Source organism: Dasypus novemcinctus, chromosome 2 (assembly GCF_030445035.2).
Source record: "Dasypus novemcinctus isolate mDasNov1 chromosome 2, mDasNov1.1.hap2, whole genome shotgun sequence".
Lineage (NCBI taxonomy): Eukaryota > Metazoa > Chordata > Mammalia > Cingulata > Dasypodidae > Dasypus > Dasypus novemcinctus.
In genome coordinates, this window is record NC_080674.1 from 158,682,051 (window position 1) to 158,707,231 (window position 25,181).

Consider the following 25,181-nt stretch of genomic DNA (forward strand, 5'->3'; position numbering starts at 1 on the left):
CTTGGGAGCCAGCAAAGGGCTAAAGATATAGGACCCTCCCAATCTCCTTAACTGCTAACAGGGACTGATTGTTGAGGACTCAAAGGGGAGTGGAGGTGGTTCCTACCCAGGAAAAGGGAGGAGGCTGCCAGAGAAGCCTGGAGAACTGTCTCTGAGAAAGTTTGAATTGCATGGCTCTGTAGCCTCCAGGCAAGAAGCTCTATCGTATTGATTCAGTCTGTGTTGCAACTAATACACTCTGACCAGGCATTGAACTGAGAGTTGCCAAAGAGAGACATCTGTTGTTAGACCAAGGAAGAGCATGTGAGGCCATTAAAAATAGAAAAGAGAGGCTTTTTCCAGTCTCTATAGCCTCCCTCCCAAAGGCCCTAGGAAGTAGGTCTACAACCAATTACTGGGTCCAGAGCCCAGTTTTAAACAACTAGCAGGGATGATCCTAACAATCCAGATCGAGCCAAGAATCAAAGAGGAGTGGTAACACACAGCCTCCTGCCACTAAATCCCTACAAAAGAGAAAGAAATTGAGCATCTATGTAAGCTATATCTTAATCAGATGCCTAGACCTCAGCAAAAAATTATAAGTCATGCTAAGAAAACAGAAGACACGGCTCAAGAAAAGGAATATATCAAAGCCCCAGAAAAGATGCAGGATTTGAGAGAACTAATTAATAAGTTGAAAAACAATATGGCTAAAGAGATAAATGACATCAAGAAGACACTGAGTGAGCACAAAGAAGAATTTGAAATCCAGAACAGAAAAGTAACAGAGCTTATGGAAATGAAAGACACAGTAAGTGAGATCAAAAACACATTAGAGGCATACAACAGCATACTCAAAATTATAGAAGAAAAAGTGATACAGAGAACAGAACAGCAGAAATTGAAGGGGAAAAAAGAACAGAGAGAGAAAAGAATGGAAAAAATTGAGCAGGGGCTCAGAGAGTTGAATGATGACACAAAATGCAACAACATGCATGTCACGGAAGTTGCAGAAGAAGAAGAGAAGGGAAAAGGGGCAAAAAGAGTATTTGAGGAAATAATAGCTGAATATTTCCCAACTCTCACAAAAGAAATGAACTTACATGTCCAAGAAGTACATTTGTACCCCAATCAGAACAAATCTGAATAGAGCTACTCCAAGACATATGCTACTCAGAATGTCAAATGTCAAAGAGAAAGAGAAAATTCTCAGGGCAGCAAGTGAGAAGCAGAGCATAACATACAAGAGATGCCCAGTAAGACATAGTGTGAATTTCTCTTCAAAAACCTTGGAGCTGAGGAGACAGTGGTGTGATACAATTAGGATACTGAAAGAGAAAGCTGCCAGCTGAGAATTCTTTTTCCAGAAAAATCTCCTTCAAATATGAAGGTGAGTATAAAGTATTCACAAACAAATGGAAACTAAAAGAGTTTTCAGAAAAGAATCCACCTTTGCAGGAAATACTAAAGGAAGCCTTAGAACCTGAAATAAAAAGACAGGAGAGGGAGGCCTGGAGGAGAGTATAGAAGAAAGAATAGAGAAAGGATAACATAAAGAGTAAAAAGACAAAAATTTTATATGACATCTGAAAACCAAAGAAAAAAGTATGGAAGTGAATAATGCATTTATAATAATATCATTGACTGTGAATGGATTAAACTCCCCAATCAAAAGACATTGGCTGACAGAATGGATAAAAAATCATGAGCCATACATATGCTACTTAGAAAAAACTCACCTTAGACCCAGGGATACAAACCGGCTGAAAGTGAAAGGATGGAAAAAGATACTTCATGCAAATAGTAACCAAAAAAGAGCAGGGGTAGCTATACTAATACCAGACAAAGCAGACTTTAAATGTAAAAGAGATACAGATATCTGTATAAGAGATAAGAAGGCCATTATTTATTAATAAAAGGGGCAATCCTCCAAGAAAGATATGAGTCATAAATATCTCTGCACCTAACAAGGGTGCCCCAAAATACATGAGACAAACTCTGACAAAACTGAAGGGAGAAATAGACATCTCTACGATAATCATTGGAACTTCAACACACCACACACAAGATTAGATAGAACAACTAGACAGAGGATCAACAAGGAAACAGAGAACTTGAACAATATGATAAACGAGTTAGGCCTAACAGACATATACAGAATACTGCATTCAAACTTAGCAGGTTGTACATTCTTCTCAAGTACCCATGGCTCTTTCTCCAGGAAGACTACATGATAGGGCACAATGCAGTTCTCAATAAATATAAAAAGATCAAAATTATACAAAGCACTTTCTTAGACCATAACAGAATGAAGCTGGAAATCAATAATAACAGGAAAAAAGTAAATTCACAAATGTGTGGAGGCTGAACAAAACTCTCCTAAATAATCAGTGGGTCGAAGAAGAAATTACAAGTGAAATCAGTAAATATATTGAGACAAATGAAAATGAGAACACAACTTATAAAAATTTATGGTACAGTAAAGGTAGTCTTGAGAAGGAAATCCATAGCCCTAAATGCCTAGATGAAAAAAGAAGAAAGAGCTAAACTCAAAGATTTAACTGAACAACTAGAGAAACTAGAAAAAGAACGGCAAACCAATCCCAAAGCAAGCTGAAGGAAAGAAATAATAAAGATTAGAGCAGAAATAATTGAAATTGAGAACAACAACAACAACAAAAAAAAAACAATAGGGAAAATCAACAAAACCAAAAGCTGGTTCTTTGAGAAGATTAATTAAATTGACAAACCCCTAGCTAGATTAACAAAGGAAAAAAAGAAAGACAATACAAATAAATACAATCAGAAACGAAAGGGGGAAGTTACAAGTGACCCCACAGAAATAAAAAGAATCATAAGAGGATATTATGAGAAACTGTATGCCAACAAACTAGACAACCTAGATGAAATGGACAAATTCCTAGAAATGCACAAACAACTTACACTGATGATAAAAGAAATACAAGAACTTAACAAACCAATCACATTTGAAGAGATTGAATCCATCATCAAAAATCTCCCAGCAAAGGAAAATCCGGGACCAGATGGCTTCACAGGTGAATTCTACCAAGCATTTTGAAAAAAATAATACCAGTCCTATTTAAACTCTTTCAAAAATTGAAGAGGAGGGAAAGTTACCTAACACATTTTATGAAGCCGACATCACCTTAATACCAAAGCCAGATAAAGATACCACAAGAAAAGATAATTGCAGACCAATCTCTCTAATGAACATAGATGTAAAAATTCTCAACAAAGTACTTGCAAATTGAATCCAACAGCATATCAAAAGACTTATACATCATGACTAATTAGGATTTATTCCTGGTATGTGAGGCAGGTTCAACATAAGAAAATCAATCAACATAATACACCACATTAACAAATTGAAGGAAAAAAAACACATGATCATCTCGCTAGATGCAGAAAAAGTATTTGACAAACCCCAGCATCCTTTTGTGATTAAAAACACTGCAAAAGATAGGAATAAAAGGAAAATTCCTCAATATGATAAAAGGCATATATGAAAACTCTATAGCCAAAATTGTACTCAATGGAAAAAGGTTGAAAGCTTTCTCTCTAAGATCCGGAACAAGAAAAGGATACCCACTGTCTCCATTGTTATTCACTAGTGTACTAGAAGTTCTAGCTAGGGCAAATAGACAAGAAAAAAAAAAAATTAAAGTCATCCAAATAGGAAAAGAGGAAGTAAAACTCTCACTGTTTGTGGATAACATGATCCTGTACTTAGAAAATTCTGAAGTATCCACAACAAAGCGACTTGAGCTAATAAATGGGTTCAGCAAAGCGGCAGGATACAAGATCAACATGCAAAAATCAGTAATGTTTTTGTACATTAGTACTGAACAATCTGAGGAGGAAATCAGGGGAAAAAATTCCATTTATAATAGAAACAAAAAGACTCAAATATCTAGGAGTTAATTAACCAAAGAAGTACAGGGCCTATATGCAAACAAGAACAAAACAATGCTAAAAGAAATTTTAAAAGACTTAAAGACAGACATTCACTGGACTCAGATGGGATCTCCCTTCATAAGACTTTCATGCTAATGTGCTGGAGGTGCAGTTAATGTTGGGGTTTAAGATATATTTAGGGGATTTGAATCTCTGGACTGACAATGTGATAGCCAGATCCTGAGCCTCAACAGACTCCAGCACCTACAATCTGATTTATTGGACTTACCACACTCAGCTAAGATGGAGTTGAAGAAGGACAACCACCACACCATGGAGCCTAGAGTGATTACAACTGAAAATGGGAGGATTGCATCCAGCATCCAGGTGGAATCTGACCCTCCTCTTGACATAGAGGTGCAATGGACACAACCAATCCAATGTCCACATAGAAGAGGTGGCATTGGATTGGGAAAAGTGGACATAATGGACAAAGGGTATGGGGAAAGGCAGGAAGAGATGAGAGGTGGAGGCGTCTTCGGGACATGGAGCTGCCCTGGATGGTGCTTCAGAGGTAATCACCGGACATTGTAAATCCTCACAGGGCCCACTTGATGGAATAGAGGAGAGTATGGGCCATGATGTGAACCAATGTATATGAGGTGCAGAGGTGCCCAAAGATGTACTTACCAAATCCAATGGATGTGTCATGATGATGGGAACGAGTGTTGTTGGGGGGGGGGAGAGGGGGGGTGGGGGGGTGGGGTTGAATGGGACCTCACATATATATTTTTAATGTAATATTATTACAAAGTCAATAAAAAATAAAAAAATTAAAAAAAAAAAAAGACAGACATTCAATGTTCATGAATTGGAAGAATAAATATTGTGAAGATGTCAATCTTACCCAAAATGATTTACAGTTTCAATGTAATACCAATCAAAATTCCAGTAACCTACTCTATAGAATTAGAAAAGGTAATTACCAAATTCATTTGGAAAGGCAAATGCACCAGAACAGCCAAAAGCATTCTAAAAAGGAACAGCAACCTGGGAGGAATTTTTCTGCCTGACCTTGAAACAAAATATGTTACTGCCTGACTCTGACCCATGTCAAAATAACATGGTACTCTCATAAAGATATTCTAATCAGTGGAATAGAATTGAGAGTCCAGAAATAAACCCTCACCTCTATGGTCAATTGCTTTTTGACAAACCTACCAAACCCATGTTAATGGGACAAAACAGTTTCTTCAACAAATGGTGCTGCGAGAAACGGGTATCTATAGCCCAAAGAATGAAAGAGAACCCCTATCTCACTCCCTATACAAGAATCAACTCAAAATGGATCAAAGACCTAAATATAAAAATCAGGACCATAAAACTACTAGAAAAAAATATAGGGAAACATCCTCGAGACCTTGTAATAGGTGGTGGTTTCTTGGACCTTACACCCAAAAGCACGCACAACAAAAGAAAAAGTAGATATATGGGACCCCCTCAAAATTCAACACTTTTGCATCTCACAGGACTTTGTCAAAGGGGTCAAAAGGCAGCTAACTCAATGGGAGAAAATATTTGGAAATCATGTGTCTGATAGTTTCATATCCAGGATATATAAAGAGACGTTACAACTCAACAATAAAAGGACAAATGACCCAATTTAAAAATGGGCAAAAGACTTGAATAGACATTTGTCTAAAGAAGAAATACAAATGGCAAAAAAGCACATGAAAAAATGTTCAACATCACTAATGATTGAGAACTACAATGAGATATCATGTCACACCTATCAGAATGGCCACTTTTAAAAAGTCAGAACTACAAGTGTTGGAGAGGATGTGGAGAGATAGGAACACTTATTTGCTGTTGGTGGGAACGCAGAATGGTACAGCCACTGTGAAGTTGAATATAGACTTGCCATGTGACCCTGCAATACCACTATGGAGTATATACCCAGAAGAACTGAGGGCAATGACATGAACAGACATCTGTACACCTACGTTCATAGGGACATTATTCATAATTCCCAAAACTTGGAAACAACCCAGGTGTCCATCAACCGACAAATGGATAAACAAACTGTGGTGTATTTACATGATGGAATATTATGCAGCTGTAAAATGAAATGAAGTCATAAAGCATATGACAACATGGATGAAACTGGAGGGCATTATGTTGAGTGAAGCAAGCCAGACACAAAAGGATAAATACCATATGATTGCATTACTATGAACCAAGTATATTGTGTAATATATTGTATGATATTTTTAAAAGCCACTTACATGTATCCAGTACATTTAACTGAGAAATATATGTTTTTATTCAATTATGTTTTCTTTTTCTTTAATTGCTTATATTTTCAATTGTTAAATGTACAAAATAAAGTTTAAAAAAAAATCATCTTAACATTCCTGTAAGTGAATGTTTCTCATGGAAGTTGAGAAAGCTTTTTGTACTAGAATTGAAAGGGGAAGGTATTAGACTTTGGCTGGTCAAAGCTAAATCACAAAATAACAGGGGCTGAATATAAATCCTTTTATGATTGTGATTCTGGTTTCTCATCTGAAAGTGTGGCAGTACTGAAGGACTAAACCAATAACCATGTTCAAAATCTAGAAACTCTGTGGTTGCACACCCATGTGAATGTAGCAAAAAATATTGAATTGTACTCTGAATGGGTTAATAGTACAATATTTGAATTATATTTCAATAAAACTGTTAATATTAAAAAATAATAATAATGAGAGAAGATTCCACCCCTTCCTAGTAGAGAAGCAACAGCTGCCCACACTCCCTCTCTAGTCTTCAGTGAACTTTGAGAAACACGTCAAGCCCCTTCCTGTTCTTCTCTGAAGAAGACTCCTGTGAATGTCATTGCAAATACTCAAAACCTGCAACCCCCAAAAAGGGTAAGGCTTTCAGCCAAAGACAGAAGAATTACAGAGCTCGGCTATGGACAGTTGTTCACATACCCCAGTCCTCCACAACATTGCAGGACACACGTCAGTCTTACTGCAGCCATTTCTCTCCAGGAGCATGTGACCCCAGACAGGACCACCAGGAATGCAAATGATGCACAAGTTATAAAAAGGTGCCCCTCTGGGAAGACAGATTTCAGAAGGAACTCCTTCCCCAGGACACAGGGCTTGGCTAGCAGGAAGAGCTGGAATTCACTGATAACCCGCTCCTGGTTACTGTGGTGCCAGGACCAGCCTGCACAACCTTGAAGTTCAGCCCTTACCCAACAGAGTTGTTTACGGCAAGAAAGCTCTACCAAGATTTGGGATGATGCCTGGGAGCATCACAAATGCTCCTCGTGGATGGATAAAGATCCCAACTCCCTCTCGTGCTCCTGAAGCTGGCCTGAGGGTCCCTCTGCAGAAACTCCTGCTATACCCATGAAATGTGGCCCATTTTATCCGGTGACATAGAGACGAACACAACATCCCCATCCCTGAAGAGACTACAGAAACATGAAACCTTCCTCAAACCACTGGCAATGGATAAGTGTATGCCCTGTTAAAGAGCAGTGGGCACATCCCAAAGTAAGGAAAGGAATATCATTCATTTCTTCACTCATTTAGGCACTGCTGAAAACTGTGCTAGGCACTGAGGCAGACTCACCAGCCAAAATCTAACACACCCAACAGTCCAACATCATTTTGTGCTGAAGGCAGTTTGGTGAAGTTGAGATTGTCCTGACTAGATGCTAGGAGAGCTCAGTTCTTATCCTGTCTCAGGCACTTGGGCCTAAGTTTCTTATTTTGTAAAATGAGGGGAGATAGCATCTCTTAGGACCTTTACAACTATAACATTCTACAGCACCAAGTTTGTTAATGGGAACCTCGACCTTCTTCAGCCCAGAATGTTTGTCTTCTCCATGATCAGGAGAGAGGCCCCATACTGCACACCACCCATGGTGTAGCTGAGTGCATTTCATTACATTGCGAAGTTTCTAGGCAACCTTTCCCGTGTAACCCCAGAATTGTCTGCAACCTAAAGTCCTACCAGATTTGGTCCAGGTCATCAACGGAATAGCAGCCATACCTCCAAATCCATAGCTGGGATAAGAATTTATAGATATTCCATTCCTGGTTAGTGACATTCTCTTAATTTTGAGGAACATTAGAATTCAAACAGGTCTTTGAAACAAACACTCACTAAGCCGGTAGACAGAAGTTATGTCAGTATGAGCAAGCATGTGGAGGAAGGTGGCACACTCTGCTTTCCTCTCACTTCCCAAGACCCACAGAGAGCATCTTTCCTCATCACTGAAAAAGGCGGTGTTCTTGCTCCTGCATTGAGGTAAAAGACATAGAGACAGATCAGTGCAAGTTTCCAGACATGACCCCATCTCCCTCCACATTAGGATATAGTGAAGGGCATAAAGAAGCACCAGCCCATTTTGCCCACAGCTGAAATCTGACTCTTCATCTTACTGTTGTACAAAGTATTCAACCTGCGAAGGAAGAAGAGCTGTTACCATCTCAGCCTTGCAGAAATGAGCTGTGCCGTTGCTGAGTATGTCGAAGTGGGGACGAGAACACCCCTCCCATTAAAACCCCATCTCCCAAGAAATACAAAGCCCCTATCTTAACCAAAACCCTTCCGTGAGACCACGTGGTACACATTTTTAATTGGTTGTCCAAAATGTAAGTGTTGGAAAGGGGCCTTTAAAAGAAATTTCTTCCCCAATCCTGAGGATTCTGGGATGGTGATGCCCACTCCACTTCTAATTGAGAGGGGGCTTCGATACCATATGACTGATGGATGGGACTCTCTTGCTTGCAGTTGTAGACCCTCTTGGTTCCTTGGATTGGGGAATAAAATCGATTAGAGTGGACTTACTGGTATTCTACTATAGACTTATTGTGACTCTAGCAATGGAAGAAATTATATCATTGATGTGGAGACAGTGGCCACTGGAGATGCTGAAGGCAGAGAGAGGGAAAAAAAGGTATAATATGGGGGCATTTTCAAGAGTTGGAAATGTCCTAAATGATATTGCAATGACAGATACAAACCATTATATATCCTGCCATAAGCTACAGAATTGGGTGGGAAAGAGGGTAAACTATGAAGTAAACTATAATCCATGCTTAGTGGCAATGCTCCAAAATGTGTTCGTCAATTGCAATGAATGTACCACACTAATGAAAGAAGGTGTTAATGTGGGGAAAAGTGGGAGGTATGAGAAGTGGGGCATATAGGAATCCCCTATATTTTTTTAGAAAACATTTTATGTAATCTAAGTGTCTTTTAAAAATAAATAAAAAATATTTTGAAAAAGAAAAGAAAAGAAATTTCTTTGTCCTTAGGTTGTTTTAGGGAAAAGCTAGGGACAGGTGACACAATCTAGAGGAACACTGAGGGAAGTTTGACTATAGTCAAAAGGAAGCTTTCACAATTGTTGAGATCTGAGTCCATGACAGAACAACAATATTACATAGCATTATGAGAGGAACAGAATTGCTAAGAGATGGGAAGTGGTTGGAAGGAAGGCAGGAGTGGAAAGAGAATGATTATAAACAATAGAGATCTTTATACTCACTTTGTTATATAAACTAATTGATAAAATTTGCCTATTAGACGTGTGTCATAGAATTAAAGAATTGGCAAAACAGAAGTGCCTTAGAAAGTATTCAGTCCATTATCTATCTGAATAATTTTTAAGATCCCTTTTTAGTTCTAAATACACGTATTTTTTTTTATTTCAAAGACTGAACTGGCTATTTAAATGCAATTCGTCAAAACACCCCAAAGCAGTAATTTCCACAAATACTTTAAAAAATGACTCTTTTTTTAAAAGTATACATTCTAAATTCTTATCCTTCGTGAAGAAGATTTTCTATATTCTTTTATATCTGAACCCTTTTTTAATACAAAAAAAATAGCTTAGAAGCTCAAGAGTTAATAATAGCTAATATTTTTGAAGGCTTATTATGAATCAGACATTGTTATCTCATTTAATCCACATAATTATCCTATGAGGCAGTAAGTATACTTAACTCCTTTTCACTGATGAAGAAATTGAGACACAGAAAAATAAAATCCATGCTCAGTGTCGCTCGATTAATAAGTGGTATGGCAGAAGAACCAGAAGAACATCTCAACTTAAAAACAGAGTTGAGGGAGGTACAGTTCTGCCATTTACCCTTTATCTCTGCACTTAAATAAACACGGTTTGGATGCCAGCCATGAGAAAACTAGCAGCTGAAATGAACTGCTCAAGGTCACCCCATTAATTAGTGGCAGAGCTGGTAGTAAAGCCAAGTATCCTGACATCTGACCAGGGCTTTTTCCATCAGCCTATACCGATCCCCATTCCTTTGGCCTGATCCCCAGATTCTCCCCAATACCATGAGCACTTACATCCTCAAAAGAACATGTAAGTGAAGTCTACGACTAAATTCAGTCAGGAATCAAAAATAAAATATGATTCTAAATTTATGTAGAACTTTTACATTTTACAAAGCATTCCTGAATTTACTATTTCATTTACTCTTCATAACAACCTTACGATGTAGGTATTTTTCTCCAAGTTTTTAGATGAAAAAATGGGTTCAGATAGGTTCAGTGACTGCTCAGGATTGCACTTCTAGAAAGTGGTAAAACAGAGGCCAAAACTGAGGTCTTCCTCCTCTGACCCCATTGCATAGATCTGCTGGTGCCCGGAGGTCCAGGTAGGTGAAGAGAGTCTAAGAAGCCTGGAAAACTACATTAGGGCTGCCCCAGCATGGAAGTGGAGTTAGGAGCACAGCAGGACTTTTGGCAGCATGGCAGGCTGAGGTGCTCCACACAACACTGCTCTCCCTCATACATTCATACAATATTGGATAAAATGTGACAAAGATAAAGATTTTAATAAATACTTTAACTCTAGAGAAAGGAAGGGAACTCTCTGGGAGCCACAGACAAAATATATACCAAAGCCAAAGTGGGAACATATGGTCCAGAGACCCTGGAGATTCTCAGCAGGACACTGGCCCTCTGAGTTGGGTCTGGTCTTCTAATGCCTCCCCTTGGACAAAAGAGGTGACCTGGGGCCTGCTTTAAGCAGGGGAGCTGAATTGGGCTCCCTATATAAGCCTGAAGTCTGGAAGAGCTGTTACTTCCATAAAGGGGAGATTGGAAAGTGTTTTACTACCTTTCCACATGCGTGAGTCCTTGAATAAAAAACAAACACCCAGGCTTGCATCATTGGAAGATGTGGGATCAGAATTTACACTGCAGAGTAGAGGTATCACAACCAGAGAATGTAACATTAAAAAACTGGTCCTGTACCATTGAAGTCCTAAGACTCCAGCAAAGGCAAGCACAATTCTGCAGAGATGATTTCTCAGTCCAAGATTCATGCAAAGACCATCTTTAAAAATGTTGAGGAAAAAAAATAAGAAAACAAAAAATAAGAACAACAACAACAAAAAGAAAAATGTTGAAAATTAGTTCACATAAAATTACAAACCACACAAGAAAATTAACTACCAAGAAAGAGAGCCAGCAGATGAACATACAGGTAAATTAACACCACAAGAACTAGAAACAGCAATAATCTCAAAGATAATTTTTAATAAACATGCTTAAAATCATGAAAAGATAAAAAGAATGAACAGAAGCTATTATGAAAGGTTGGAACATTTTTGGGAAAAAACAGGCATATATGAAAAATAGCAAAATACAAATTCTAAAAATGTAAATAAAGGCATGGAAATTAAAGACCACATGGATGGGTTAAATAACAGATTTAGTCGCAGCACAAGAGAGTTTAGTGAAACAGAAAATAGTTCCGAGGAAATCATTCAGAATGTAGCCTAGAGTGACTAAAAGGTGAAAACTATAAATGGATTGATTAAGCAAGATGGAGGATAGAGGGAAACGGACTTGGCCCAGTGGTTAGGGCGTCCATCTACCACATGGGAGGTCCACAGTTCAAACCCCGGGCCTCCTTGACCCGTGCGGAGCTGGCCCATGCGCAGTGCTGTTGCGCAAGGAGTGCCCTGCCACACAGGGATGTCCCCCGCGTAGGGGAACCCCATACACAAGGAGTGCACCCCGTAGGAGAGCCGCCCAGCGCAAAGGAAAAGTGCAGCCTGCCCAGGAATGGTGCCACCCACACTTCCCGTGCCGCTGAGGACAACAGAAGCAGATAAAGAAACAAGATGCAGCAAATAGACACAGAGAACAGACAGCCGGGGAGGGAGGGGATTAAATAAATAAATAAATAAATCTTTAAAAAAAAAAAAAAAAGATGGAGGATAGAATGATGAGTCCAACATACCTCTAATAGGAATTCCAGAAGGAGAGACTAAAAAGAATGAGAGAGGTAATATTCACAGGGAGAATGACAGAATTTTCCAGAATTGAAGAAAGACATGCATCTTCAGGCTGACGAAACACACCAAGTCCTAAGCAAAATAAATAAAAATAATATAATAATTTTAACGTGGTCTCCATTTTTTAAAGGTGATAGGTCTTTTCAGGTTTCCTGTTTCTCCTAATCCTTCTTTATGTGTTCAATTATCCATTTTATTTAACTGTTAAATTTAATGAGATAAAGAATTAAACATAAATGAGAAGAAAACAATTAATGGAATAAAAACAAAGTTGAAGAAAATAATGAAGATAAAAGCTGAAAACGAAATAGAAAACAAAAGAACAATAAAGATGGTCAATAAAAGCTAAAATTAGTTCTCTGCAAAGACAAAGAGAAAACAGACAAACTCCTTGTAAAACTGAGTTGAAATGTTATGTTAATAGTTATTTTTCTCTTTACACGTTATTTTATACCTAATCAATCAAGAATATAATTTAAGTATGTTTTAAGACAAACAAGGAGTGTTTACAGTTCATAGATGTCTATTGAAATAATGATGAAGATTTAAATAGGCAAAATTATATATAGTAGAATATATCACATACAAATATATCATAGTACAATGACAAAGAATAAACCTTAAGAAAACCACTAGTGGGGGAAAAAATGACTGCCTGCAAGAAACGACTGTGAGACTGACAATAAAATTCTCATCAGCAAAAATAGATGCCAAAAGAAATGGAATTACAAAGAAGATGCAGATAAATAAAATGAAGAATAAAAGAGGGATGTAACAAAGAAAATTTGTTTTTAATTTTAATACTATAAAATAGTAGCTTTTCTTTTACATTCTTTTCTCTGGTTTTGACTGCATCATTTTTCAATCTTGCTTGTTTTTTAATTTATCCATTTGAGCATACAAATTTCCTTTCAATAACAGTTTATTAAAATGTTTTATATCTATATCAACACCAAAAAAATTCTAAATTCACATGTCAGATGAATAAAAATCAGCTGCAAAAGAAACATTTATACATACGAATTTTTGTTTTTATATTTAAATACATAAAACCATCCTTTTTTGTTTATGAACAAATATCTATTTTTAAATGTATCAGATAAGGACTGCGAAGACACATAAATTTCAGACTAGAGTTTGCATCTGAGGAAGGAATTGAGATCAGGGAATATAAGCATGAAAGAACAAAGAGGGAGCTTCAACTTTATTTAAAACCTTGTTTTCCTTAAAACACACACAATAAAAACACATAAAAGACACACATCAAATATTTTTAAATGTTCACATAAAAAAACAAGGGTGTGGTGTTCTATCACCCTCGAAATCTCTGAAATCCCCAAAGCCAATCTGGCCAACCCCGAGCTCTATGTCGATTTGGGCAGAAAGTCTGCCGTAACTTTTAAGAACTGATTTTCTAGGCAATGCTGGTGTGAAACTAGGTGGCTGGTATTGACATCGGTGCTGTTAAAAAAAAAAAAAAAGAAACCCAGATATTTGCTTCCATGGACAAGCAGGATCCCTTTACCATGGGTCAGAGGCTAAATCTGGATCTGAAGATACCTTCTGAGATATTTCACTCTCAATATACTGCTGCTTTGGGGAGATAAAAAGAAACCTTCTGGAGGTAGCATATCAGTAGCTCACAGGGAGGGACCTAACAGGAGAGGGTGGAGGCAGCACATGCTGAATAAATCCTCAGAAACCTCATGCCAAACGAGCACAGACTAAGAGTGCCACCCAGTGGTCAGACCACCGGCAGAGTGGGAGGATGCCCGGAGACCACAGCCTCCTGGCTCAGCTGGGTCCAGGTTGACTTCCTCTGAGCTGAAAACCCATCCCTCGGTTGCTGTGGTTCAGGACATCTGCAATGTAGGGTGCTCTGGGGGTACACGAGGAGCCAGATCCCCTCGCCTCTCCTTCTTCCACCCCTCCCTGTTACCTGGCTCACTTTCCTGTTCCCTACTGAATGTGTGATCTTTGGTACATTGGGTCTCTCAGGTGACCAGGTGAGGGCCAACAAAAGACACTGGAAATAAGGAGAAAAGCTCATGCCACCTCACCATGACACAGGGGGTGATATTCTGCAGCATGAGAGTGCTTCCCAGACAGATGCATCAGGTAAAAGGTAATGATTAAATTCGTTGTCATTAGGGGCAGGGTGTGAGGTACAGAAGTCCAAATATAATTTATAAAATCTGGCACATTTAATCCCTTTAAAACTGCCTCTCAAAGATTACCACCACAACCAAGAACAAGAATACCAATAATGACGGCTAATACATATATAGGATCTCACACACACAGTGCCTTCTAAGTGCTTTGTATGTATTATCCCATTTAAACTCATGACAGTCCTATTAGGAAAGTGCTAATGCTAAACACATTTTATAGATAAGGAAATTGAGAAATAGTGAGATAAATTAACTTGCCCAGAGTCATACATCTGGCAAGCCAGTGGAGACACATGATGTAGTCATGAGACCCTAAAATGCTTGTCAGGCAGTCTGGCTCCAGAACTTTGACTACTAAGCTACGCCGTCTCCCAGTGGCCCCCCACCCCCAGTGGGCAGCCCACAGGCCTTTCCTCAGTTTGTCGCATGCTCACTACCCCCCACCTTCCCGGTGGCGTGTTCCTTCCTCTCTGCGGGCTGCTCCTCTGTCTCTGCTGTTTTCTTTGTCTTCCCCTGCTCTGGAAATGGAGGCCCCCTCCACGGCTCTTCCCCACCAGCCCTATTCACACTCTCTTTATTCTCTCTTCCTTTCACCAGGACATCGGCTGCAGAACTGTGGTGTTGAAAGAGAATGCTGGATCGAATGCCAGGAATCTGGGGTTCCTACCCAAGGCCTTGGGTGCAGCCCCGACACACCTCAGATCCTCGTTCCCCCTGTGGTAAATGAGCAGTGTGGCTCAGAAGCGGTTCTCACCTGGCTGCAATCTAGCATCACCTGGGGGGCTTTTCTTACTATCACCACCCAGGGCACACGCAGACCAGGTAGTACAGGATCTCAGGTTAAAGACCCAGCCTCCATATTTGTAAAGCTCCCAGTTTCTTTAAATCCCTTTGACTGCTGGACCTCCCCTTCCTTAGAGCAGGTCGCAGCCTTCTCAATGGATTCCTACCTCCCTTGCCAATGTATGCCTCACCCAGAGCCAGGTACAGCTTCCTGGATAAAAGTTCCAGTGACATTCTTTGTCACCCTCCCTCAGAGACATTCAGTGGCTCCGCACTCTGTCCCCTGGCACAGGCACTCCTGTCCTCTACATCTTGGCCCCACCAGGCCTTTGCAACACCAGTGCCCTCCTGGTAACCTACCTCTCAGCCAGCCTGACTCATTCTCTGAACATCCCCCTCACTTTCTTACCTGTGTCCTCCTCTCCCCATTTATATCTGTGAAGTATTTTACATCATGCAAGTCTTTAATTTAATACTACCTTTTTCATGAATGTTCGTGATAAACTTTTCCTCCTTGTAAGCCTCCATAGCATTCTGTACCTCTCCAGGAGCACCAGTGAATGGTCTTCCTTGTTTAGTTATTTGGGTACCCATATTTCTGTCTCAGCAAAGAGGAAAAATGGCTTTCTCTCTCCTCTCCCCATGAATGAATTGACCCACTCTCCTCACTGGTTCTTCCCCAGGAGAAGAAGGAATTCCAATATGATTGCTCAAAGCCTTTGGCATTCCATGGACCCCATTTCCCAGCAGGCAGGGCTATGGTTTCTCAAGAGCAGGAACCAATGCTTTGTTTCCCTCGTACCTCCTGGGCCCATGGGCCCTGGCTTTCTACCATTTCCTATCCGCACGCAGAAGCCCATCCCCACCCCCACGCCACCGCAGTCCAGGGAGACCGGGCAATACTCCCGAGCTCTGCTCCCCCGTGCACGGTGGGTGAAGCAGGCTGCCCATCTGTCAGATGGATGGACTCGGTGCCTCAGAACCAGCCCTGCTGAATTCAAGGCAGAAAAGAGTTGAAATATATACTCGACCGTCCTGGCCAATAATGCCCTCACAACTAAGCTTTTAGCAGAGAGATTTACAAGGGAGGGGAACCTCATTCACCGAACGGGTCATCTCTCCTCCCTGTGTGTGCACTTCCCTTGATGGGGACTCCTTGTTGGAAAAGGGCGAGTGGCAGGATACAAACACGGAGGCCCCCATCCTCCATGCCCAGCTGTTGGTCCTTTGTTTTGGGGTCATCCGTCTTTCCTGGCACAGAGTAAGGCCTCCATGACCATCTGTCCAAATGAACTGAACGGACGCATTCCCTGATCACTCGCCCTCTCCTTCCTATCACTTTCTGTATCAACTTTGGTTGTCAGAGTGTGCTTCTCTCGCTCCGTGTTAACAGTAAGCCATGAGGCGCATCTGCAAATCTGCTCAGAGAAGGGAGGAATCACTGGAAGGCAGCCCAGCTACGGGACTCCCCAGACGGCCTCCCTGTCATACTCACAATGGGGAATAAGAGTCAGGATCTATGTTCCTAGTGGGGACAAAGCCCACTTCTCCTGAAGTCATCGACTTCCCAATGAACCACTGAAGCCCAGGTATGACGAAGCCGATGATCTCGATGCTTTCTCCCTGGTGGAAATTCAGTTCATCCTTTTCTTCCCTCTCATAATCCTTCAAGGCCTTGCACTTTCCTTTGCCTGGGGGAAAGAGCACACAGGTCAGCAAATTAAGGCATAGCAGCTGAGCCCTCCAGTACATTCCAATGTAATATGAGATAAGGGGTTCCCAGACTTATGAATTTCAAGGACAAGAAAATTACCATGCACAAAAAATTGGCAGGAATGATGGAGGTAAGTGACTTTTCCTGTTGCTAAACTAGGACATTCAACTAAATGAACTATCATCTACTTTCACAATGTTTTTATAAAAGAAAAGATATTTGACTTGCAGAATCTGAGACTACTTTACAGCTTTATTAAATGGTTAAAGAAAAAGGAAAGATATTTTAACAAACGTAGGAAAAGTAATCTCCAAGTACCTTAAAAACAGAATAACCTTAGCTTGTGGGAAACTCACTACATTGTCCTGGTGTGTTTGATTTTGCCACTGTCATGTGAACACTTCATCCCAATGGCACCAATCCATACACAGACCAGCATGTTAGCACCATCATACCTGGTCTCTACCTGTCCTTTCCCATCCTTTGGACCACTATGACCCTCAGTTCCCCTGGTTGTAAAATTAGAGATAATAAGATGACCTGCCTCTTTAAATATTAGGGAGAGTCAAAGAGATAAAGCATGTAGCACTTGGTACCTAGTTAACACTCAATAAATGTTAGCCTCATCACCACTAGTAGGACAGAGAACTGCTGATGACCCACAGGGCTCAGAGAGATTCTCTTTCTGACTATGGTAATTACCCAGTTTGATAAGCTGCCTAACCAGCATCTATTAATGACACACTTGATGAGCATTGTACTGTCCAGTTTACAAAGGACATTTTTATCCATTTTCTCACATCTTCTCAAGAGCCCCAAAGGGAGGCAAGGCAACTCTCAGAATCCCCTATTAGAAAAGGGAGGCACAAAGAGAGTACATGATTTGTCTAAGAAACGTATATATGGCAAAACTGGGTCTAGAATTTAAATTCTTTCCACTAGACCTGCTCTGGTTGAGATAATGGCTTTGATGTGTCTCAGCTTCCATATTTGCTTTAGTTCTTCTCAAGGTTTGTTGCACCTGATGATTTTCATCATGTTTCTTTTGATTGCATCTTGAAGGTCAGAAAGTCCCACCGCTTTGTGGGTTAATAGGAGCTGCCTACCATGTGTTAAATGTTTACAGTGTGAAAGAAACTGTATTAAGTGATTTACAGATACGATTTTGTTTCATTCTCATGACAACACTTGAAGTGGATTTATTATAGAGGAGGAAGCAGCAGCTTAGTGAGGGCATGTGAATTGGCCACACACACACTGGTTTTAAGTTGTGCACCCACAGACACACTTGTTTGAAGTTGTGGAGCCAGAATTCTGACTCCAAAGTCCATGTTCCTAACTACAGTGCCTTGGAAAGCTAAAAATCTAGTTTATGATTGATTATTGATTAGATCTAATGGCTGGGTTCCATAATTTCCTCTCTTTATTATGCAAAGCATTATTTGGGCTTAGATTTGGAAAATCGCGCTTTGTACTATGTCAGGAATGCAAATGTGGGTTGTAAGACTGAAGATGAAAGAAATGTATATTCTAGATGCCCAGAAAACATTTGAGTTCATTACTCAGTAGATACATACATTCTTACAGATAGCTGTGTGTATATGAATGCCCATACTTATACATGGATAGAGAGAGAGAGAGAGAGATTTAATTTAATTAACGAATGTTTACTGAGTACACACTACGTGCCAGGAACTGTTACTCTTCCTAAGTTCAGTTTGCTTTAACAAAACTCTGAGGAAAATCAGAAAACATTTTGATCAGAGATTGAAAACAAGCATCCTGAGGGCCATGTTTGGCTCCCGACCATTTCCTAACATCTTCCATCCAGGCCATCGGCATTTGTACCGTCAGCCCTGGATCGAGAACACAGCCATGTGGACAGACTGACCATACCTGGCTTCCCTAAGTTATGTCAGTAGCAGAAGCAAGACAGAAATTCACACCAACTGACTCCAAGCCTGAAAATAAAATTAGGAGGCAGGACATCATCTCCCTAACAATTCTATTTTCAACTCAGACATACCAATCTGATAGGAGCCTGTCCAATCTCTCTTTCTGGGAAGGCCACAGCTTCCTGGATAATTCTTTAGGAACCATCTGCCAATGGAAACATGAGGTTTAAAACCATGGATTTCAAAAAATTAGAACAATGAGCAGAAGAGACTAATAAATGATGAAGATGATGACAGTGATAGGATAATAAGTATTACTGTTTTCACTCTTATAACTAGGAAATGGACCAGGGACGGTTCCTGACTCTGAATTAGTGTGTCAGTTCAAGAGCTAACAATCTCTTCCCATTCTCATGGCTGGATTCTTTGCCAGAGCACACACAGGGGTCCACAGCCTGGTGTAAGGTTTATTGTTGCTCTAAATGTTTGAGTTTACAGTAGCTTACAGCAGGGTTTCTCAGACTTTTGTGTGGAAGAAAAAAAATCACCTGAGGAGCTTATTTTAAGTGCAGATTCCTGGCCCCAACCCTCAGAGAGTCTGACTCCGTGCGTCTAAGGAGAGCTAGAGAGCCTGAACTTGTGATACAGCCCCAGGTCATTCTGAGGCGAGCATTCCCAGTCCATATTTTAAGAAACCCTACATTGTAGGTTATCCTCAAAGGTACAATGTCTTAAAATTGAGAGTTGCATACAGTTTCATTAAATTGTGCAAACCTTAGCTAGGGTAACAACAGGTCAAAAACACCCGCATGTTGTTGTCTCCCTCTCTGAAAGTAGACCTACCCAGGTGTTCCGCACAGCACCTCTCCCAGGAGGCAGTGATTACTCACTGGTGGAAAGGGAGTGGCAGGGGCTCCACGGCTGCCACCGGCACCAGGCCCCGCTGACCGCTCACCAAGGACACCCCTTCCCACTCGAGCCCTCCTCCATTGACCTTCACAGAGATTAACTCGTTCTTGTAAAATGTCAAACACTCCCCTTCCTTCTCAACCGGCTGAGCCACAGAGAACAAGGCTCTGCAGAAGAAGTGGCCTGTGGATAAAGAGAAAAGCCATTTCCTCAGAGGAACAGGAAGTGAAAAACGATTATCACACAAGTAACATTTCGATCCAGAGCCCAAATATTTTTCTTCCTGTGTATAACGTGCAGGCAGTCCAGAGGAAGGCATGACAGGAGGTGCTTGTGATCCCAGGAAAACTGGTATCAGGAAAAATCCACTTAGAGGGAATTCACTTAAAAGAGGCACCAAAATTTCTGTGTAATGCATGAAAATAAGGTTTGATTGGGACTTAGCCTTGAAGAAAAATTAAACAAAAACTTGTGAGAATATGTTTAAATTTAACAAAATTTAAGTTATAATTGCAACCTCACACAATCTTAGAACCAACAAAGTGTAAATAATGTTAGTTTGGGCAAATATAATTTTTCCATCTAATTTTTATATGACTAATAGCATGATATGAAATTCTTTCCTTCATATATGATTTGTGCAATGTAATCATAAAGAGAATCATTTTTGCAAAAAGAGTCTAGGGCTTTATGCAAATCTCCCTCTTTCAATGTGTCTATTATGTCACCAGATTTGTCCACTTCATTTGTTAATTTGTCAGTTGTAACCTTGATCAAATTCTTTTGTAAACAGGTTGGCAGGTGTTTCAAGCATTTCCCTACCAGCTCTTTGCTTGACTTCATGAAATCTTTCAAGTTTTGCAAGATTTGGAATTTTATTTTACAATCAATTTATAGCATATGTTTAGAAAAGTGATTCCCAATTTTGGAAGCACTTTAGAATTGTGTGGGCAACTTTTTAAAATACCAGTGCCTGGGTCCCACCTCCAGAGGTTAAATTGGCCTGGGTGGAGTCATGGCATGAGCATCTTTAAAAAATAATAATAATAATAATAAAGCAAGTCGTTCTAATATCAGATGATCGGTGAGACTGACCGACACAGCTATTCATGTAATATTCGTGGCAAACTGAGAAGGCTGTTTGGAATAGTGTTTATAACAGCTCAATTTATTTGTGAACATTTTCACATTTGAATGATTTTAGATAACCTAGTTATTTCATGGACTCCAATAATAATAAATATCCCACCGGTACTTCATGCTCACCTTCCTGTACCAGGAGTCCCAGGTATATTGTTTCCAAGTGTTTATCATCTACTGTGACGTGAATCTCTGTATCCTCCACCAATCTACAATTGAGCCAGTACTTGTGGTCAAAGAGGAGATGTTCCAGACAGGTGGATACATAGCCTAAGGAGTCAGTCCAACAAGATTACAGGAAAAAAAAAAAAAAAGATTTTTAGCATTTGCTGAGCACAGAAGAGGGTGAGCAAGCTCCTTCCTGAGGTTCCCTCCCCGGCTTGGGTCCCCAGTATGACTCGACTGAATGGGTCAATAGAAAGAGCATGAAAGGAGGAGGGACTAGAACATTTCTAGAATGAGTGGATTTTGTTTAACATCTGTTGGGAAATATAAGTCATTTTTAAATGATATTTTCCATTTTCAACATATTATGGATCTCCATAAACACAAAATGGGTTGACCAAAGCCAATTTTCCTTTTTCTAATACATGAATGGGAAAGATTTCCAAGTTTACAAGTTGCCTTTGGAGGCTCCTGATCCCCCCTTAAAGTTCTGCTGCCCTGTGATTCAAATTTCAGCACCCCTGATGATTCAGCAGCTGGGAAGATTCTCGTTGGCCCACAAAAGAGTCAAGGTTTACTTCAATACCCCACTCAGTCCCTCCCCTTCACCCGTGCTCACTAAGCTCTCCCTTGTTGAAAACAGACTGAAAGCTGTAAAATCTCAAGTTCTAATAATGTATATGTTATAATATAAGCACACCTAAAAACATCAATTATTTGTACTGAATTTTTGCTTCTTTCTCAAAGTCCTCTCTTAAGATACAAAAATCCGTCTCTTTCCAGTATGACTATCGCCATTCTGATTCAGGCCTTATGTACCTTCTATGATTGCACTTCTCAGACTTTGATGAGCACACATATCACCTGGGGACCAAATGCAAAAACAGATGCTGATTCAGTAGACCTGGGGTGGGCCTGGGACTACATTGTGAACAAGTCCTACATGATGCCAATGTTACTTGTCCATGGACTACATTGTTGAATAGTGAGGATCTCAAATAGTCACAAAAAGAGAAGTGTAGTGTGGAGACAAGAAAATCACCAAGACTACTCGACAGTATTCCTCTCCCCATGAGGCATTTTGAACCCCCACTCCAGCATGCATCTCTTTCGGTATACGTTCATACTGAGCCACAGCATGCTCTGGGAGATGTAAACACAGGACAAACCCAGTGGCACCGCCTTGCTTTGCTGAACTTCGCTTTGAAACCATAACTTCCACATCACAGTTTATTCTCCCTGGAGAAGGTCAGAGAACCATTTCTCAGCACAGGGTACTCGTGCTGTCCCCCAACATCTTTCTTTACCTTCTGGAAAACGCTATAGCTCGAGGCTGCTATAAACAGATTAATTCCTTTGCCTCCTTCTGTAACTCTTTTCCAAATAAATGGGATAACATATCCAGAACTTCCTATTGTTATCTTACCCAAGACTAGCTCTTTTTTTAACAGCCAATTTTGGATCTACCTCCGTACTCTGAATTTAGTACATGACTAAGAAGTGTTTGCCAATTGATTGATGATCTAATAAAAAAGGATCTCCCTGAAAACAGAGAAGCCAACTTGTTCACGGGGCATTTTAGAGTACTCGTTAACATTTGCCTTTGATTAACTTCCAGGCAGTTTGTGATATTTCAAAAGTTAACCATCCATTTCAGGGCTCCGCTGCTCACTATCAAAGCCAGGCTGATGCCGTGATGTCAAGCCCTAGGGACTGGCAGGACTGTGCGGTTGCTGCTCCTCCGCCCGTCTCCTCTGTGGCATACCTAAATTCAGGTAGGTGCGGAACTTCCAGATTTCCTCCATGGTCTTGAAGGTGATGAGGAACTGGGCCTCCTGGGACTGGATTCTCACCAACCTCGCAGACAGGTCCTGAATAAAGAGACAACGGGTCGGCCTGGGATGGCAGAAACATCCTGTCAACAAGCTCACGGATTACAAAATGCCTTGTATGGGCTTTTTTACTGTGGTATTGATTTTTTAACTTTAGGCTTTATATTTTTAGAGCAGTTTTAGGTGTACCAGGAAAACGGTGCAGAAAATACAGGGAGTTCCCATACACTCTCTCTGCCCCTGGTCACAGTCCCTGATTATCAACATCCTGCATTAGAGTATATTTGTCACAGTTGAAGAATGATGTTGATGCATCTTTATTAACTAAAGCCCATAGTTTACATTAGGGTCCACTCTTTGTGATCTGTAGGTGTTGACAAATGTGTAATGTCATGTGTCCACCACTACGGTGGCGTACAGAATAGCTTCACCGCCCAAAAAAGCCCCAGCGCTCCTCCTGTTCATCCTCCCCCAGCCCCACCCCAAACCTCAAGCAACCACTGATCTTTTCACTGTCTCTATAGTTTTGCCTTTTCCAGAATGTCCTATAGTTGGAATCATGTAAGGGCCCTTCCTGTCTTTGGTAGCTTGATGGTTTACTTCTTTTTACTGCTGAATAATACCCTCTTGGGTGGATGCACCACAGTTGGTTTCATCTATTGAAGGACATTTTGGTTGCTTGCAATTTGGGGCAATGATGAATAAAGATGCTATAGACATCCATGTGTAGGTTTTTGTGTGGACATAATTCTCAATTCATTTGAGCAAATACCTATGAGCACAGTTGCTAGCTCTTATGGTAGGCCTATGTTTAGCTTTGTAAGAAACTGTCAGACAGATGGCATTGATATTTAAATCACCAAAAACAAAACAAAACAAAAAAACCTAACCAGGAATAACCTAAATGTCCATCAGTAGAAGACTAGAACAAATTAACTATGGTTCATCCATAGAATGAAACATTATGATATGCAGCCATTAAAAAAAGAATTATGAAGCTCTTTGTGTACTGATACGGGCTCCCAAAACATGCTGCTAAATGGAACAACAGCAGCAACAAAAGAAACCAGGGTAAAAATTATATAGAGAGATTGCTATCATTTGTGTAAAAAGTTAGGGGTTGGGGGAAATGAATCATAGAAGGCCCTGTGGATGTCAATTGATTGTAAATCTATGTATAATGATTATTTTTATAAAGGTGGCAAACAGAAAAACCAAAGCACACAAAAATAAAAATCACCCATCATTCTTCTTCCTTGAGATGATTAATGCTAACATCTTTGTGTATTAACTTTGAATCTCTTTTCTATACATGGGTTTCTATATAAGTATTTTTATATGGAAAGAATCACACTACATACATTGTTCTGTAATCTTCTTTTTGTTCTTAGACAATATTTAATGAAGCATTTCCCATATCATTAAATAGTCTACATTATTTTTAATAGTTACATATGCCATTTATGCCATTGTTGCATTAACACTATTCTACCATTTCTCTACAGTTTAACATTTGAGTATTTTAATTTTCAAAAAATCCTAAACAGTACTATCATGAACATCATTATAGCTAAATCTTTGCGTACATCCTTGATTGTTTTGACACAAGTAATTTTAAAAATTTATTCGAAGAGTGCAAAGATATACACATTTTTAGTCCTTAGAAGAGGGGGCCAAACTGCCCTCCAAAAAGATTGTACCAATTTCCATGCTCACCAGGAGAGCAAGAAGAGGTTTGCAAATCCTTTTTTTCATAACTGTAAAAAAAAAAGCCTGTCTTTAAGAAACATGCCCAATTCCCTGCCCAGATTTTCCCCTGAAATCTTTCTTGCCCAAGTCTCAGATTTTTATTATAACTATAGCTCATTCTAAAGTCCCTTCTCCCCACTAGCCAAGTCATGAGAGAAGCTTGAAGGAAGAAGAGGATAGAAGGGTCAAAAGGAAGAAGCCACCAGTTCGGGAAGATCAGAACTTAGGGGAACAGATGCCACAGCAGGCCCTAGGACGACCCAGATCCCAGGAATAAAGGAAGCAATGCTAGGTAAAAATTGATTTATGGAGGATTTACTACCTGCAGGCCAGGCACTTTACCCAGGGTTTTATGAGCAATACTTTATTTAACTCTCACAACAACTGTTGACAGTGGTACTATTACATTATTTTATCCAAAGATGCACTTTTAAAACAGTTAACCATTTCTGAAATAAAAGGAAGCATGGTAGCATACTTCTTCAACAGCATTTTTTTTTTCCTTTCTTAGAGGAACATTTTAACAAATGGTGCATTTTATAATCAATGGCATCTTAGATTGAATGAAAAAAAATGGTAGTATCCCTGTTTTA

At 40.0% G+C, this 25,181-nt stretch overlaps 1 protein-coding gene across 3 annotated transcripts in view; it reads right to left on the reverse strand.

The window, feature by feature from the left end:
• SH3TC2 (SH3 domain and tetratricopeptide repeats 2) overlaps positions 1 to 25,181 on the reverse strand; it is a 65,570-nt gene that overhangs the window by 25,572 nt on the left and 14,817 nt on the right. For all 3 annotated transcript variants that reach the window (XM_071210638.1, XM_058280700.2, XM_058280691.2), the window contains exons 4-9: positions 22,773 to 22,878; positions 20,969 to 21,112; positions 19,684 to 19,885; positions 18,925 to 18,998; positions 16,680 to 16,875; positions 8,059 to 8,192 (exon numbers count right to left, since the gene is read on the reverse strand). In XM_071210638.1, the coding sequence (XP_071066739.1) occupies positions 8,059 to 8,192; positions 16,680 to 16,875; positions 18,925 to 18,998; positions 19,684 to 19,885; positions 20,969 to 21,112; positions 22,773 to 22,812 (790 nt within the window). In that variant the 5' untranslated portion in view covers positions 22,813 to 22,878. The remainder of the gene's footprint in view (positions 1 to 8,058; positions 8,193 to 16,679; positions 16,876 to 18,924; positions 18,999 to 19,683; positions 19,886 to 20,968; positions 21,113 to 22,772; positions 22,879 to 25,181) is intronic.